General features: G+C 42.2%; 1 protein-coding gene across 4 annotated transcripts in view; it reads right to left on the bottom strand.

Annotated features, from left to right (window-relative positions):
- Window positions 1–15,419, bottom strand: part of EIF2AK4 (eukaryotic translation initiation factor 2 alpha kinase 4) — a 51,394-nt gene that overhangs the window by 15,073 nt on the left and 20,902 nt on the right. For all 4 annotated transcript variants that reach the window (XM_076067731.1, XM_076067730.1, XM_076067733.1 and 1 more), the window contains 8 exons: window positions 11,495–11,596; window positions 10,478–10,528; window positions 8,593–8,829; window positions 7,865–7,940; window positions 4,053–4,174; window positions 2,962–3,011; window positions 1,752–1,917; window positions 372–488 (listed from right to left, as the gene is read on the bottom strand). In XM_076067731.1, coding sequence (XP_075923846.1) covers window positions 372–488; window positions 1,752–1,917; window positions 2,962–3,011; window positions 4,053–4,174; window positions 7,865–7,940; window positions 8,593–8,829; window positions 10,478–10,528; window positions 11,495–11,596 — 921 coding nt within the window. The remainder of the gene's footprint in view (window positions 1–371; window positions 489–1,751; window positions 1,918–2,961; window positions 3,012–4,052; window positions 4,175–7,864; window positions 7,941–8,592; window positions 8,830–10,477; window positions 10,529–11,494; window positions 11,597–15,419) is intronic.

Genomic DNA, 15,419 nt, shown 5'->3' with positions numbered 1-15,419 from the left:
TGAAGCCAAGGCACACACACTGCCTGTGCATTCATCTCAAAGATACAATCCATTTTAGGTTTGCTTTGCATTTTTTTGGACCAAACATGACCTCTACTTTGCCACAGTTTTAAACCAGGACTGATGATACATTGTGGGCAACAGAAGGCAGTACAGAAACATTCATTGTTGTATTGTCATATTCTCTCCTTGCCTTCAAGCAGTACTAGCCAGCATGAAGAAACATGGGGATAGAGCCCACAACCCACCCTCATCCAGAAGTGAATTGAAAAAATGGCTGTTACATGTACATTTATTCATCATAGACATGTGGTACAAGGTTATGCATAAAAAACTAAGCCCTTTATTTAGGTATGTATGTATTGCCTTACCATGGTATCACAGAGAATGCCGTAAACCTGGTGGTGCTTGTCTTCTGGAATGCCACAGTGGATAAGGATGGCCTTTATGAGGGCTGTGTGGTTCAGATGCACACAGTAGTTGCGATCCTGTAACCACACACCCAGCACCCACATAGTCATCAGCTGCTAGAGGTAATGCACACCATGCTTGTGTGGTGTATAATACTGTAGACTACATTTATATCGTATTCGCACACTCACTGGCACAGTAGTTCGAAGGCACAGGTTGTAATCAAAAGGTGTAAAGTTCGATTCCTGATTTGGGAACAATCAGGAACTTACCCCTATCATAGGAATGTTGAATTTGCTTAGAGTTTTAAACGGAAATTGAACCCCATTCCATACTCACTTGAGCAGAATGCCACATTCACCCTTTTTATTGATTGTTTAAAAACCATCAACACCGCCATGATGCGGACCTACAATAAATGCAGGGCAATTTGATCAAAAACTGCAAAAAAAACGAATCCATATAAATTAATTTAAAACTGCCTTTAGTATTTTGTATAATGCAGCAAATGTCAGGCATTAATACACGAATGAAATGACTCCCATGCCTACGTGCAGCGATGTCATCTGTTACATTTTAATCCAAATAAATCATTTAAACCTTTGTTTAAAATAAATGCCATTTGCTCGGCTATTCTTTTTAAAAAATACCATTTCGCTTTTTTTTCTGCGGCTTACTTATTAAGAGTGAACACGGATGCAAAACATTTCTGTATAAATGTAACATTTGTTTTTTTTTTAATCATTGCAAAAAAGCTCTCAGTGTGTAACACGAGACACTTGTGTGCACAGTAATGGATTTAGGCAGGGAGGGCTCCCGGGATCAGAGTACATTTAAGAGGTCCTTGTTGAAGGTTCGTGATCAGCAGAGGGATGGAGGGCTGCTATAAATGGTCATTTAGTGGGGGCGCATCTGTGTAGCCCACCAGTAGAGGGCCCCTTTTCAGAAATAAGCTACACGCCACCTGGCACCTTCTGGTAACTGCACAATTTTATATTGTAATACATTTAGTTTTCCAAATCTGGACGAATCTGGTTGCTGCTCCCATTAGTAGTGGGCAACTGGTATGGCTACTTCCAATAAGATCACAGAGGCCACGTGACTACCCGGGGGGTGTGCGCTCTGAAGGCCAATCATTTTTCACGAAAGCCAATTTTACAATGAACTCCGCTTTAACTGGCGAGACAGAACTCATCCGCAGGTCACGCTTGCATCGCCATACTGAGTTAGCACAACTGCCCATGAAAAATGTATTGCCGCCAACAATAGCCCTGAATTTGCCCTGGTGTATCGTGGTTCTCCAGAGGTGACCATGGCCACTTTCAAATTTGTGCGCTTGCCTGCAGAACCGGGAACTCCTGTATGATCTCGGACGTGGTGTAAATGATCTCGGCGTCCGGGAGACAGCCACCGGCCGACGTGACGATGTCGAACGCGCACTCGATGAGCTCGCGTGGGTGCGCGCGGTGCAGCTTCCTGGGCCGGAACACACGCTCCACGCAGTACCTGCCGAGGTGCACAATCAGTGAATTGGAAGAAACATTAGCGCTCCTCATACAAAATTTGGCGCATTTTTTTTTATAAACAAAGTTAATAGTCAGTTTAACACGTAGGCTTTCGCGACCAATATTATTCATAATAAAGGTTTTTTTGGGTTAGATGAAAGTTAATAGTGCAGCCCTTGTTCACTGCCTGCTCACGCTACTGTTGGCAGAAGGGCCACAATGCTGGAGAGACATCTTGGGATAAAAGGGAGTACCCCACATGCTATCTCACCACACGCAACCTGCCGATCGACTGTGATGTATCCATTTATATAGAGGTGGGGGGATTGAATAAACTTGCACCATTGTTTCAACTGCTGCACCATGAGATGGAATCGAAGCAGTGACCTCCGGACTGCAAGTCGAGTGTGCAGACCATTACACCATGGTAGCTCCCAATGCCCAGGTAAGCCCATAGTTGAATGTGCATTTCACTGCTCAATTAAACATTTTGCAGGGCCCATCTCTGTTGGTGACAGTGGTATAAATTTCACGTAACTATAGCAGTGGCCAGTCTCTACAAAGGACAAACAGTGTTAACTTTCCACTCATTGATATTCATTTTATAGACCTGGGGTAGATGGTGGGCTGAGTCAATCACAATCAGGATTTGCGACACGAACAAAAATAATATTAATAATCGTTTACAGTCCTTTGTCAATCCGCGAGCGAAAGAAGGCCTCCCTGAGCCATATCAGCCATTGAGGCTGTTTAACGATACTTCACCAAACTGGTTACTGCAGGCTGGTGAAGGGGAGGCTTCCGTACTAGTTCAGATATCATTCGTTGCTGATGCTAGACAATAAATCACACTCAGGTGACCAGGTTCATATTGCGCTGCTCACTGTGCCACCACTCCATCTTGATGTACTATTTTTATGTCTTCATGTCATGTCTGACTATGATCTCAGGAATGTAAATAACTCCACAATCATCGAAAATAAACACCTTATTGTTAGTTATGAAGCACACAGGAGGAAAATGTATTGAATGGCCTGGAGCTGACCTTTTGAGGTTGGTGACATTGTTTCTTGCCACAAACCGTGCAAAGGGAACCTAAAAAAAATGAATACAAATTAAAAGTTGAAAAATGCTTTTTGACAGAAAATTCCACGAAACCTTTTCAAATGCGCAGAAGTGCATGCCTGTATTGTAAAATTTAACTGCAGATGTAACACGTCCCTTTCTGCTGCAAATTAAGAGGACTCTCTCCCGTTTCTGTGCTCAACTACATTGCCTCTGCACCCTCTCTCCCCTGAAGTGCTTCTCTGTGGAGCACTCACCAGCCCAGCTAGAAATACTAAAACACACTAATGCCAAGTGCCAAGTTAATATTTAAGACCTCGATTAGACCTATTAATCTTTATGCCTATTAATCTTCAAAAATAAACTCTAAATCACATGTAGGATTACAACAAATACATATCATCCTTGGACTGCCTTGTAAAAGAGACTTGTTGTCTTTTGTGGTTTTCACCTGGGAATGTCACCAATTTAATCATGCCAATTCCCTTAAAGGTGTTTTGTATTTGGGAAGCAACTGAAGAACATGGGCAAACCCGTGCGTACACACGGGAAATGAAAAGTTGCATACAGATGTATTCATGAGCCCCTTTTTGTACTGTTTGGGATTTACACAAGCTTGCATTATCAACCAACCCATACATCTAAAACGCGGGATTAAATGTGTGCGCCATCATGGCGGGCATATAAAGGCCGCTGTAATATTAAATTATCGTAATTCACATTGATGAACAAATGCAAACCATCAATTATAAACAGTTATATTCATTCATACTCTTTGTGTCAGTTCCAAAATATATTTAAGTGAATTGAATTCCACCACCACGTGGCACACACCAAAGAGTATACCCAGCAATGACGAGGCATTTTTGTGTGTTTAGTTTGCGGTCCATCCCCCGCACCTCTGATTATCACAGTTAGCTACGTACGATGCGAAACAAGTTCAACATACACACACATCTCCGGATATTACCGGGAGAACATTAAACGTTTCTGTAATGGTTTGTCGCTGTTGTTGTTGCTGGACAATGTCCTAAGCGCCGCACGCGCCCTCACGGGATGGGGCACAGGTACCCGCAGGTCGTGGGGAAGCAGCACAAGGAAGCCGCTGTGGTCCATGAATACCGCTGCCTCGTTGTTCTCGTAAAGGTACCGATTCTTGGGCATGAGTAGTGGCATGTGGAGTTTCACCGCACCTCCAGGCAGAAAGGAAGAAACAATTCAATTTTACGATCAAGTCACCGAGATGCCAGCTGCCTGCAAAAACTTGTTAATCATTCTTTAAGGGAACTGCAGGTCATTTTTCAACCTCAGGCAATATATGGTACATGTACATGCACTCTGCACCATAGATAGTGCACATAAATGCACCATGCATTTGGCAGATATAAGAATGAAGTCCCGATTAATTTTCTGCAGTTAATGAGAATGCCATTGCCTCCAAAATTGTTTCCCAAATCGTCAATGACCATCACATGGGACGTCTTTTTGAATTCACCAAACTTTACCTCCGTTTAAAACTAAATTAAGTCGTTACATAGTGAGTGTGACAATCATCACGCATATATTTGAATAGGAAAGAATTATAAAAAAAATTATATTTGTTTTATCAGCTTCTTTGGTTCTTTCGGTAAAGTCACGTAGAATGATAATAAAATAATAAATTGATAAAATAAAATAACACAATAATATTCTCACGACGTTTCGGCCACAACACAAGCGGCCTTCATCAGGTGAAGGGGGCGAGACTGTCTGGTAGGACAGCGCTGGAGTGAAAGAGCCACGTTCAGATACGGCATTTAAGCTGTGTGAGAGGAACAAAGCGCCTTGACAAAGGAATTAGCATATAATTTAGCATTGAAATGGCTGAATGATTAGCTTGTGACTGGTCACAGAAATAGCTATGTTAAAAGTTAAAGCATACACACCCGCAGAGGCACCCATTGTTAAAGGGATTAGCATAGAATTTAGCATTGAAATAGCTAAGTTAAGGCATACACATCTTGACAATGGAATTAGCATAGAATTTAGCATTGAGATAGCTGACTGATTAGCTTGTACCTGCTGCAGAAATAGAGCTTGTACCTGCTTTAGAAATAGCTACGTTAAAGTCAGAGCATACACATTCACCGAGGCCCTTAGTACAAATCAAACAGGAGAATTTAGCATTGAAATAACTAGGCGAATCCAGCATTGAAACAACTGAGTGATTAGCTAGTGACTGGTCACAGAAATGACTACACATCTGAACTATTCACAGTACTATATAGTGAACCAATAAAAACTAAAATATAAATTACCTTCATGTTATCAATTAACTCTATATTCTCCAATCAGCTAAGCTACCAACAATAAGTCGTTATATATCACAATGCTATATGGCGAAAAAATGGGTGGATTCTTACCCTCAAATTTCAGCACCACGGGCCCCGTTCAGACGGACGAGTTCGTCCATGGTCGGAACAGAGGAGGGGGAGAGAGACAGCTGCGAGGCCCTAGTATGCTCCATATTGTAAAACTATACCATTAACCGTGGTGTGAGAGGTATTAAGAGGCAATGCTGGCGAAAGAGCTGCGGTCTGAAGGTCATCGTAAAAAATACAATTAATTAAGAACAGAAATGATTTAAAACATCTTTCCAGTGGTTACTAAGCCTGAATCCATCTTCTCGGTTGAAATTGTCTCTGTGCTTGTATATGTGAATGGCCTCATGAACGAATCTCTCATGGTAGCCGGTTGGTTTGCAAAGAACCTCCGTCTTGGAGAAGTCAATGTCATGTGAGCCCACTGAATTATAACAGTGATCTGCCACGGCAGAGGAGTTCGTCCTACCGTGTTTCAAGTCTGCTTTGTGTTCGCGGATGCGGTCCGAGATATGTCTTTTGGTTTCTCCAATGTAGCTACTACCACAGAGGCACTTTAGTTTGTAAACGCCCGGGTACTGTATGTCTGGAACAGCATCTTTTACAGATGGAACTAAATCACGGATTTTATGTACTGTGTTGAATCGGACCTGGATCTTGTGTTTGTTCAGGATTTTGGAGATCTTTTTAGTGACCCCTGCAATGTAGGGTAAGGTGATGGTTTTGAGTGGCTTCAGTGGGCTCACATGACATTGACTTCTCCAAGACGGAGGTTCTTTGCAAACCAACCGGCTACCATGAGAGATTCGTTCATGAGGCCATTCACATATACAAGCACAGAGACAATTTCAACCGAGAAGATGGATTCAGGCTTAGTAACCACTGGAAAGATGTTTTAAATCATTTCTGTTCTTAATTAATTGTATTTTTACGATGACCTTCAGACCGCAGCTCTTTCGCCAGCATTGCCTCTTAATACCTCTCACACCACGGTTAATGGTATAGTTTTACAATATGGAGCATACTAGGGCCTCGCAGCTGTCTCTCTCCCCCTCCTCTGTTCCGACCATGGACGAACTCGTCCGTCTGAACGGGGCCCGTGGTGCTGAAATTTGAGGGTAAGAATCCACCCATTTTTTCGCCATATAGCATTGTGATATATAACGACTTATTGTTGGTAGCTTAGCTGATTGGAGAATATAGAGTTAATTGATAACATGAAGGTAATTTATATTTTAGTTTTTATTGGTTCACTATATAGTACTGTGAATAGTTCAGATGTGTAGTCATTTCTGTGACCAGTCACTAGCTAATCACTCAGTTGTTTCAATGCTGGATTCGCCTAGTTATTTCAATGCTAAATTCTCCTGTTTGATTTGTACTAAGGGCCTCGGTGAATGTGTATGCTCTGACTTTAACGTAGCTATTTCTAAAGCAGGTACAAGCTCTATTTCTGCAGCAGGTACAAGCTAATCAGTCAGCTATCTCAATGCTAAATTCTATGCTAATTCCATTGTCAAGATGTGTATGCCTTAACTTAGCTATTTCAATGCTAAATTCTATGCTAATCCCTTTAACAATGGGTGCCTCTGCGGGTGTGTATGCTTTAACTTTTAACATAGCTATTTCTGTGACCAGTCACAAGCTAATCATTCAGCCATTTCAATGCTAAATTATATGCTAATTCCTTTGTCAAGGCGCTTTGTTCCTCTCACACAGCTTAAAGGCCGTATCTGAACGTGGCTCTTTCACTCCAGCGCTGTCCTACCAGACAGTCTCGCCCCCTTCACCTGATGAAGGCCGCTTGTGTTGTGGCCGAAACGTCGTGAGAATATTATTGTGTTATTTTATTTTATCAATTTATTATTTTATTATCATTCTACGTGACTTTACCGAAAGAACCAAAGAAGATGAATCATTGCAGTCACGAAAGCTTTAAATCGAAATTTGTTTTATCAGGTAATGCCCACTGACCTATATAGCTCTTTTTCAGAAGCGACCTGACCACAAATGATAGCTCAAATGAAGTGGCTGATCATCACGTGGGCATTTATAAAAAGATGCACCATGGTGCAATTTGGAAAAAAACTGATGTACAGTGAATTAATATGTATTTGAACCATGCCAAATCGATGCGCTGAAGTTCCAAATACCAGGACCATTAAAACCGGTCTATAAAAGTCTGTGAAACATTTTTTTGCTGAAGGTAAACAATTGGAGGAGCATTTGCTTAATGCCACTATGCTATTGAAATCAAGTGCAGTGGCGGGTGACTTTGTTCATTTCCGAAAGGTGACCAAGTATTTTACATTAACTTTAGTGTTTTGGAGATATACTTTCTGGAAAACAAAGCTCAATAAGCATTGAACAATGCATTCGCATTCAATGCTATGTGAAACCATCCCCAACATATTACGCACACAGTAAACAGTGCCACTTTTAGCAGATTAACTCACTTTGCAAAGTTTACGCCTGCTTTTTTTACATTATATAATGGAAAAATCAAACGTACGGTGAACTTACCGTGCCTCTCAAAGACTTTGCAGACAGTTTCGTAAACGTAGCTTTGCACCATGCTGGAAGTGGCAGAAAAATTCCCCTAACAAAAATACAAGACGAAAATATTGTAATGATATGGTGGACAAACCAATCCATTGTAAGATTTCATTATTATAGAAACACTAAATGATAGTGAAGCAAAAGATTGTTCACTCAAATATGAAGCTATCACCACACCTGCAACTAAAGTACAGTTTCATATTCAATTCCTGTTTTTCAGTATCAGTAGGGGTAGTGATAGGGGTAGTGATATGGATGATAGGGGGTTTGCCTGGTTGTAGCTGTAGGGCAGATGTAGAGAGTAGCAGTAGGATAGGCCAGACCAGGGGTCGGCAACCAATATAACCAGAAACATTTTTTCGAATTCGGTAAAATATTTAAAGAGCCGCAATGCATGTGAAAATGAGACAGGGATTTTTAATAAATAACGTCACAAAGCAGTCCTTAACGAGCGGAATTTGGCTCTGGAGCTGCAGATTGGCTAGGAAGAAGAGAAGGGTTTTAAGGGAGGAACAGAATCAGGTTACGGTTCATCATCGCTAGGAACCAAACACAAGTCCGCCAGGTTCACATACCAATGCGTCAACCGCTGCGCCGCCGATCCACCCAACAACACGTGAGCAGCACACGTACGTATGTACGTTGAACTTCTTTCGCACCGTACGTAGCCAACCAACCGCGCTAGCCGGCACCTTGTGCACGTCGATGTCGTAGGTGAAGTCCGCGGGTAGCGCCACGCGCTGGGAGAAAAGCTCCCCGACGAGCGAGCGGTAGGCCTTGCCGTCAGGGTTCGCGAGCGTGTGCCGGAGCACCTCGTGCAGCTCCGACTCCTCGAGTTGTGGCGGAGGGAGCTGCTCGCTCTTGAGCAGCTCCTGCGCTGTGGGGCGCTGGCCCGCGTCGTGGTTCAGCAGCCAGCGGATGATGAACGCCTGCCGCCCCCCCCCCACCGCGGGAATGTTGTTATCGAACACGCGTCAACGAACAGCCTTGTTTTGTTAATCCGCTGCTGAATGCGGGCCTCCCCATGTGGGGATCGTGGAGGTTATTTAACGTGACAAGATGTTGAGGGCATAGTGAAGTACAACAACGGAATTTGCTGCGTTGAACTCTGCTGACAAGGCAGCCCCGCAGCAATCCATTACACCCGTGTTAAGCACGGTGGTCGCACACCTGAGCACCATCCAGGTGTCTTCCGTGACCGAGCTCAGATGCATTCCGGCTGATTTGGTCAAAGAAAAATCCCTGCAACATTAGTTAAATAAGGATTTCCTTTCATACTCCCCCCCCCCCCAATTATATTCTAATTGTGCTGTCGACATCATGCCATGAGGGTGAAGGAATTTCTATTCAGAACTCTTGCAGCTAGCAGTGTATCAGCCTGTGCCAGACGAACTGACGCGGAAGCTTATGCCGCCGATCTCGTCCCAAGTCATTTCAGGACGGGTACTGCCCACGCGTCCGCGTGGGATCCACGGCCCGGGTGGAGGGTGGGAGACGTGATGGCAGCACGATGCATGAACTTGGCTCAATGCTGTGGGATGCGGGTGACGTCATCACCACTGCGCACTTGCCCACCCACGTGCCAGCCAGCCAGCTAAAACTTAAAAAAATACATATAGTCTGTTCCTATATTTTTGGGATTAATAAAGCATCTATTAGTGACCCCACCAAGATGCGACGTTAAGGGGGGTACATGCACGTCAGGATAATACGGAGAGGGACGTTTGTTTAAGAATCTTATAAGGACACCTTTTTACAGCATTATCTATCATCAATATTATTTATTTCAAATACAGTACTGTACTTTTTGTTATGAGGCCCGAAAGTGCTTGAATAATCATTCAAACCTATGCAATTTTTTTCATTTATGAAGAAAAAAAACCTCGTAAGATGGGATAAAATTGTAATAAAACTGCTAAAATTATCTCAAATGTTATGTGCAAATGTTATACACTCCCTCGAGTAATTTATCTCCATTTACTCCATTTTAGTTTCAGGTGATTTCAAGTGCATTCACAATTAAGAAAATTAAGTGATATTACACAAACTCCCATTGCGCAATTTCCCAATCATCCCAATGCAGGACATTCCTGAAAATCAGAGTGCCCTCGAGGAGAATAAATATTTATATTATCGTTACTGAGGCTGTAAAAGGACGCTTCTGCACTAAATGCTCATGTGCATTTGGCTCCAACACTGCTAAAAAAATAATCAATTTCGTGAAAAGTGCATGGGGGATTTTGGTTTTACCGACTCTTGAGTGTGCTAAAGGACGGCAAAATGAAATCTCACAAAGAGATTCTGCGCTCTCGTTGTCCATTCAATGAGAATGGGACCAAAGTTTGTGTCCAAACCACAGACAACCACACACAGACAGACACAACCACACAACCACACACGATCACACATGCTTAAGCCACTTGTGCCATACGTAACAAGATACATTTCATTTTCCAGGAAGCTGCATCGAGACACGCAACTTATAAACACAACACTTGCAACTGTGAGTGTTTAACTGGAGTCGCTGTGACATTTGCATCACTTCTCATCTGTCCACAAAAGCACATGAACACTCACCTGCTGCTTTAGTGTTTGCGGATGAAAATCTTCAGGGAACTGAATGGTCGGCTACATGAAAACAACAGAAAATGTACGCATTTTCAAATGTAACAAAAGGTAGTATTTGTTCTAGCTTACATCAACCGATATGTTGATTGCATTGCACTGGGTGTCAATAATGTCCTCTCACCCCATAGGTTACCCATGTTTGTTAAAAGACTAACACAGAATGTGGCGTAGGATCATCTGTTGTTATAACAATGATGGCGACACACACCGACGCTATGGACAAGTAACGGCAAAAAATGAATGCTCTTATTAGTGTGACACGTATGCACAACCCATAACAATTTGGTGTAAAGAGATTTTACAATTATAAAAGTTTTATCCATGGCCCATCGGGGGAAGGGGAGTAGAGACAAGGATGTAATGTACGGAAAAATAAAAGGAAAGGATGCTGGGATGGAAATCCTCAAGATGGACAAAGAGGGCATGGCTCAAGATGAGCACGAGGAAGAAAGGAGCATCAATCACGGATGGGAGGAGGGGGGAGAAGGAATGCCTGGGCCAAGATGTCAGCGGCGAGAGGGGAAGAGAGCGAGAGGAGCAGCAAGAAGTGAGCTGCACGGAGCAGCGTCTGTTTTCCAAGGGGGTAGGAAAAGAGGGGTTTCAGTGTTGGGGTGGCCACACATTTTCTGGAGGTTTGAGCTGATTTAGATCGATAGATTTTATGTTCCTTGAGATATATATGTATAGAATAGTCCCAACGGTTAACGTGTTTTAATCCATTCCACGAAAACTATTGTTAACCGAAATAACTGTTAATCTAATATAGGATTACATGAGTCGACACGAGAGCCGTTTACGCTGTGTTAGTCCAAACCAAGGGGGGTACTATGGGAGGTGAAATGTTAACCAAAAAAAAAACCGCTAACCGATGTCACTGTTAACCGAGGGACTAATGTATTCGAATATATCTTACTTATACATATGACGACGCTAATAGGACATTGTGGACAGCTTGAATTGCTTTACCAGGCGTAGCTTCTGCAGAACAGCCACCCTCTCTGATGCCGTCGTCATTGGATGGTAGGTCATCTCAAAGAAGATGATGCCCAGGCTGTACAGATCTACTTTCTGCAAATAAAGTTTCAAGGACTGTGTTAGCACAATGCATAAAGTGCACAGTTCTATGCTCTAAAGAACCACTGCCTAAAGTGTCCGCTTGCTATGCAGGCTTGTGTTAGTTAAGGAGGCATTGTTCGTGATAATTTCAACTTTTAACACACACAGTATTCGCTCACTCTTGAAGCATGAATGACTCCGATGCTGGGGAACCACAGATAAGCAGCAATGGCAGCCAGACGGTGACCTTGTGCCAAATTCTCCCCAAGCTCGACAGTTGTCTATATATGAACATGTTACCAGCCAAGTAATGAATGAATGAGTGCTTTAAGCCTTCATTTTCTGCATTCTTGCACAGCTAAAATTGAGAAAAATACAAGTCAGCTTAACACGTTTTTCATGTCTTCTCCCAATACAGTCACTTAAATTTTTACTTAAAACTTTCGTGACTGCAGGAATTTCAACCGAGAGGATGGTTATAAACTCAGCAATCATTGGAAAGATGTCATCAACCACTTTGGGTCATGACTTGATTTGTGTTTTCTTGTCAACCTCCACCGTCAGCAGTGTGGCTGTGTGGAGCGAGGTGCAATGATTGCCTGGCGGCGCTTCGATTGGTGTCCACCCACTGCCGGTGTCGTTGTCTTCTCCTACATTAACATTCGCTGCCCCGCCCATGCTGCTGACACACTTGGGCTACATTAACATAAGCTGCCCCGCCCATGCTGCTGACACACTTGGGCTACGCCCATCTCCAAACCTTTATAAACAGTTTACCTTTAGAGGCTTACCCCCCCTTTTCCTGATGACGACCGCTTGTGTTGCGATCGAAACGTCGTGGTTTTTGATTTTTTTTACATTACAATTACTGAGGAGAAGCAATAATAAGTCGACATTATAGACTGCCAATACGCTCACCGAGGTTAAGAACCAGGTTAAAGTCTACATTAGTGGTTTATTATTTTTATTCACTTTATTTTTTATTGTAGTTTTTCTATCTACGTGACTTTACCGAAAGAACCAAAGTATATACATTCACATACCTATTAACCCCTTATCAGTGCCTACCTTATTACAGACCAATTCAGACCTTATTGGTCACCCATGCCCTTATAAATCTCAACGTTCATCCTGCAAATTCCCATCACAAAGGAGAAACACAAAGACAAAAGCAAATGTGTTTTTGCCCATATTGAAACAGCTGTACGCCGTATGGACCTGAAAACTCAATTTCCCTGTACAAGAATACGGGTAAACTGTATGGGTTGACAGGTATGCATTCAGCGAGATTATCACACATCTGCATCCCGATCTTCTTAGTCTCCACATAATAAAAAATATATATAGAAGGTTTACATTAAGCCTGTAGTTGTCACATGTAGCAATTCACGCCTGCTGGCACCAGAGGAAAAAAGATGAGAATCTGCCAACTGCACCATGATGGTATCTCACGCTTTGCGAAGGAAACAATTCGTGCAAGACATGTCGAGGAGAAAGTCACTGCACGTCATGGTACTCTATCAAGACAGGGGCACGTGAATAATAATGATACAAAATAACCATAAAAATTAGTTTAAGTAAGCAAAGAAAATAAATAACTTCCCACCGATTTATTACACGTCTGGGGGTTGCAGAAAGAAGCCTTAAAGATCACACCAGACCATGTTTAGGGATCTTACAATAAAGAGTAAATGTCAATTGCTCCAAAAGTCAAACTAAAGCGACACAAACCATGCGTTAATTGTGTTTTAACTGACCGTTTGTGTTGCTTTATATAGTTTCCAAATTTTGCTAAACCCTGTTTGATTTAGTGTGATGTTCCGTCTCTCTGTATCCCCTGGTATATCTGTGTTAATTCCCCCTACTTAAGGTCTGTGTATATATCTGCGGTTATGTGTTTCCTCTACCTGATGATTGCTTGTGTTGCGATCGAAACGTCGTATGCTATTATATAATTTTATTTTTTATTATTTCTACGTGACTTTACCGAAAAAACCAAAGAGTAATTCCTGCAGTCACGGAAGCGCCTTATCAAGTTCGAACCACCTTTACAGGAAGGTATGAATTCTGTTGTCTTTGTGTTTCTCTGCTGGTGTGTCTACCTTTGTGTCTTGAGTTAGATCTGTGTCGCTGTGTTGTCTCTACCTATGGTTGTGTGCCTGGGGACCTCTAAGTGTGCGCTGCTGCGACCGATCTCTAGGTGTGCCTGACAACTGTGTGCCTGACAACTTATATCATGCAAATTTGTGTCCCATTGTCTATGAGCCTTAGCCCTCCTACATCACTGGCCTTCTTAAAGCCTCGGGACAGATTTACTTTATCCCTTAACTGTGCGCGTGTCTCCCCCCCCCAAAGGTCTCTCTACGGTAAGTATTCTATCACTATCTTAAATTTCACACTTAACTTACAATTTAACAATCTTTGAAACAGCGTATTCAATCAAACCATGCGTTAATTGTGTTTTAACCGACCGTTTGTGTTACTTTATATAGTTTCCAAATTTTGCTAAACCCTGTTTGATTTAGTGTGATGTTCCGTCTCTCTGTATCCCCTGGTATATCTGTGTTAATTCCCCCTACTTAAGGTCTGTATATATATCTGCGGTTATGTTTCCTCTACCTGATGATTGCTTGTGTTGCGATCGAAACGTCATATGCTATTATATAATTTTATTTTTATTATTTCTACGTGACTTTACCGAAAAAACCAAAGAGTAAAGCGACACACTGAAGCACCTGTTTGCCTGCACAACTAAACTAGTTTTTTATTTGACCAGGTAAGGCCCACTGAGCTATACAGATCTTTTTCAGAAGCGAATTGCCCACAAATGATAGCTCAACGAAGTATCTTCTCATGTGGAAATTTATATCAGTCAAATACTCGAAACACACGTTTCTAAATGTGGAGGGAAAAACCGGAGGACCCGGAGAAAAATCCACGTGACCACGGGGAGAGCACGCAAACTCAATATATATACAGGTGTTAGGGTTGGGATTGAACCCACAAACTCTTGCATACCAGGCAAGGTAGTTAACATCTCACCACCGTGGCGCCCTAAGATACTGAGGGTAGCAGGAGAGAGATCCCCCAAGCAATCCTGAATGGTTGCCTTGCGGGAAAATGTGGCAGAAGATTTATTTTATTGAAATGACATCCACCACTTAATCACATTTCAACTTGTCTCTTCAAAAGTGTGCTCATACATGCGATTGCTTATTTACATTGTCCGATTCTAGACCCAGTGTGATTATATGTTTAAAGGCTTAGAGCAATGCAGCATTGTACCACAGGATGCATTCAGCACGTAACAATGTAGTAATAGCGCAGTTAATTCTACAAATATCATGACAAACATATAGCTCACGACAGACACCCCAAGACCTTACAATTTGCCATTTTAAACACAAAAAAATGGAAAGTGGTAAAATATTTTAAAAAATTTCATCTCCATTAGTGGTAATCAAACAGTTGTGGAAATTCCATATTCCTATGGATAGAATTGTTTACATTTATACCTTTGTTTGTCTAATATAATTTTCGAAAAAAAAATCTGCTAATGCCGCTGTGAATAACTATAACAAAAGCATGTCTCCCAATCCGGTACTTCAGCCATGCAACCTCAGTGTAGCTGTTCCATTTATTTAATGCTTTTTTTCTTCTAAATATCGTAATTTAGTCAACTGAAAACTCATTTCCTTTCGAACTGCTTTTTGTGTTTAGTTTGTTGTCCTTCCCCCGCACCACCGAATAGCATGGTTGGCTACGTGCAGTCCGAGAGAAGTTCAACATAAATACATCCCTCCATTACGGCTGATGGTAACAATGGTTTGTGAGC

The sequence above is a fragment of the Petromyzon marinus genome, chromosome 17, assembly GCF_048934315.1.
Source record: "Petromyzon marinus isolate PM22_M1 ecotype Great Lakes invasive population chromosome 17, UKy_Petmar_22M1.pri1.0, whole genome shotgun sequence".
In the NCBI taxonomy this organism is placed as follows: Eukaryota; Metazoa; Chordata; class Hyperoartia; order Petromyzontiformes; family Petromyzontidae; genus Petromyzon; species Petromyzon marinus.
The sequence above is the reverse complement of the archived record's forward strand: the minus strand, read 5'-3'. Positions and strand labels throughout refer to the sequence as shown.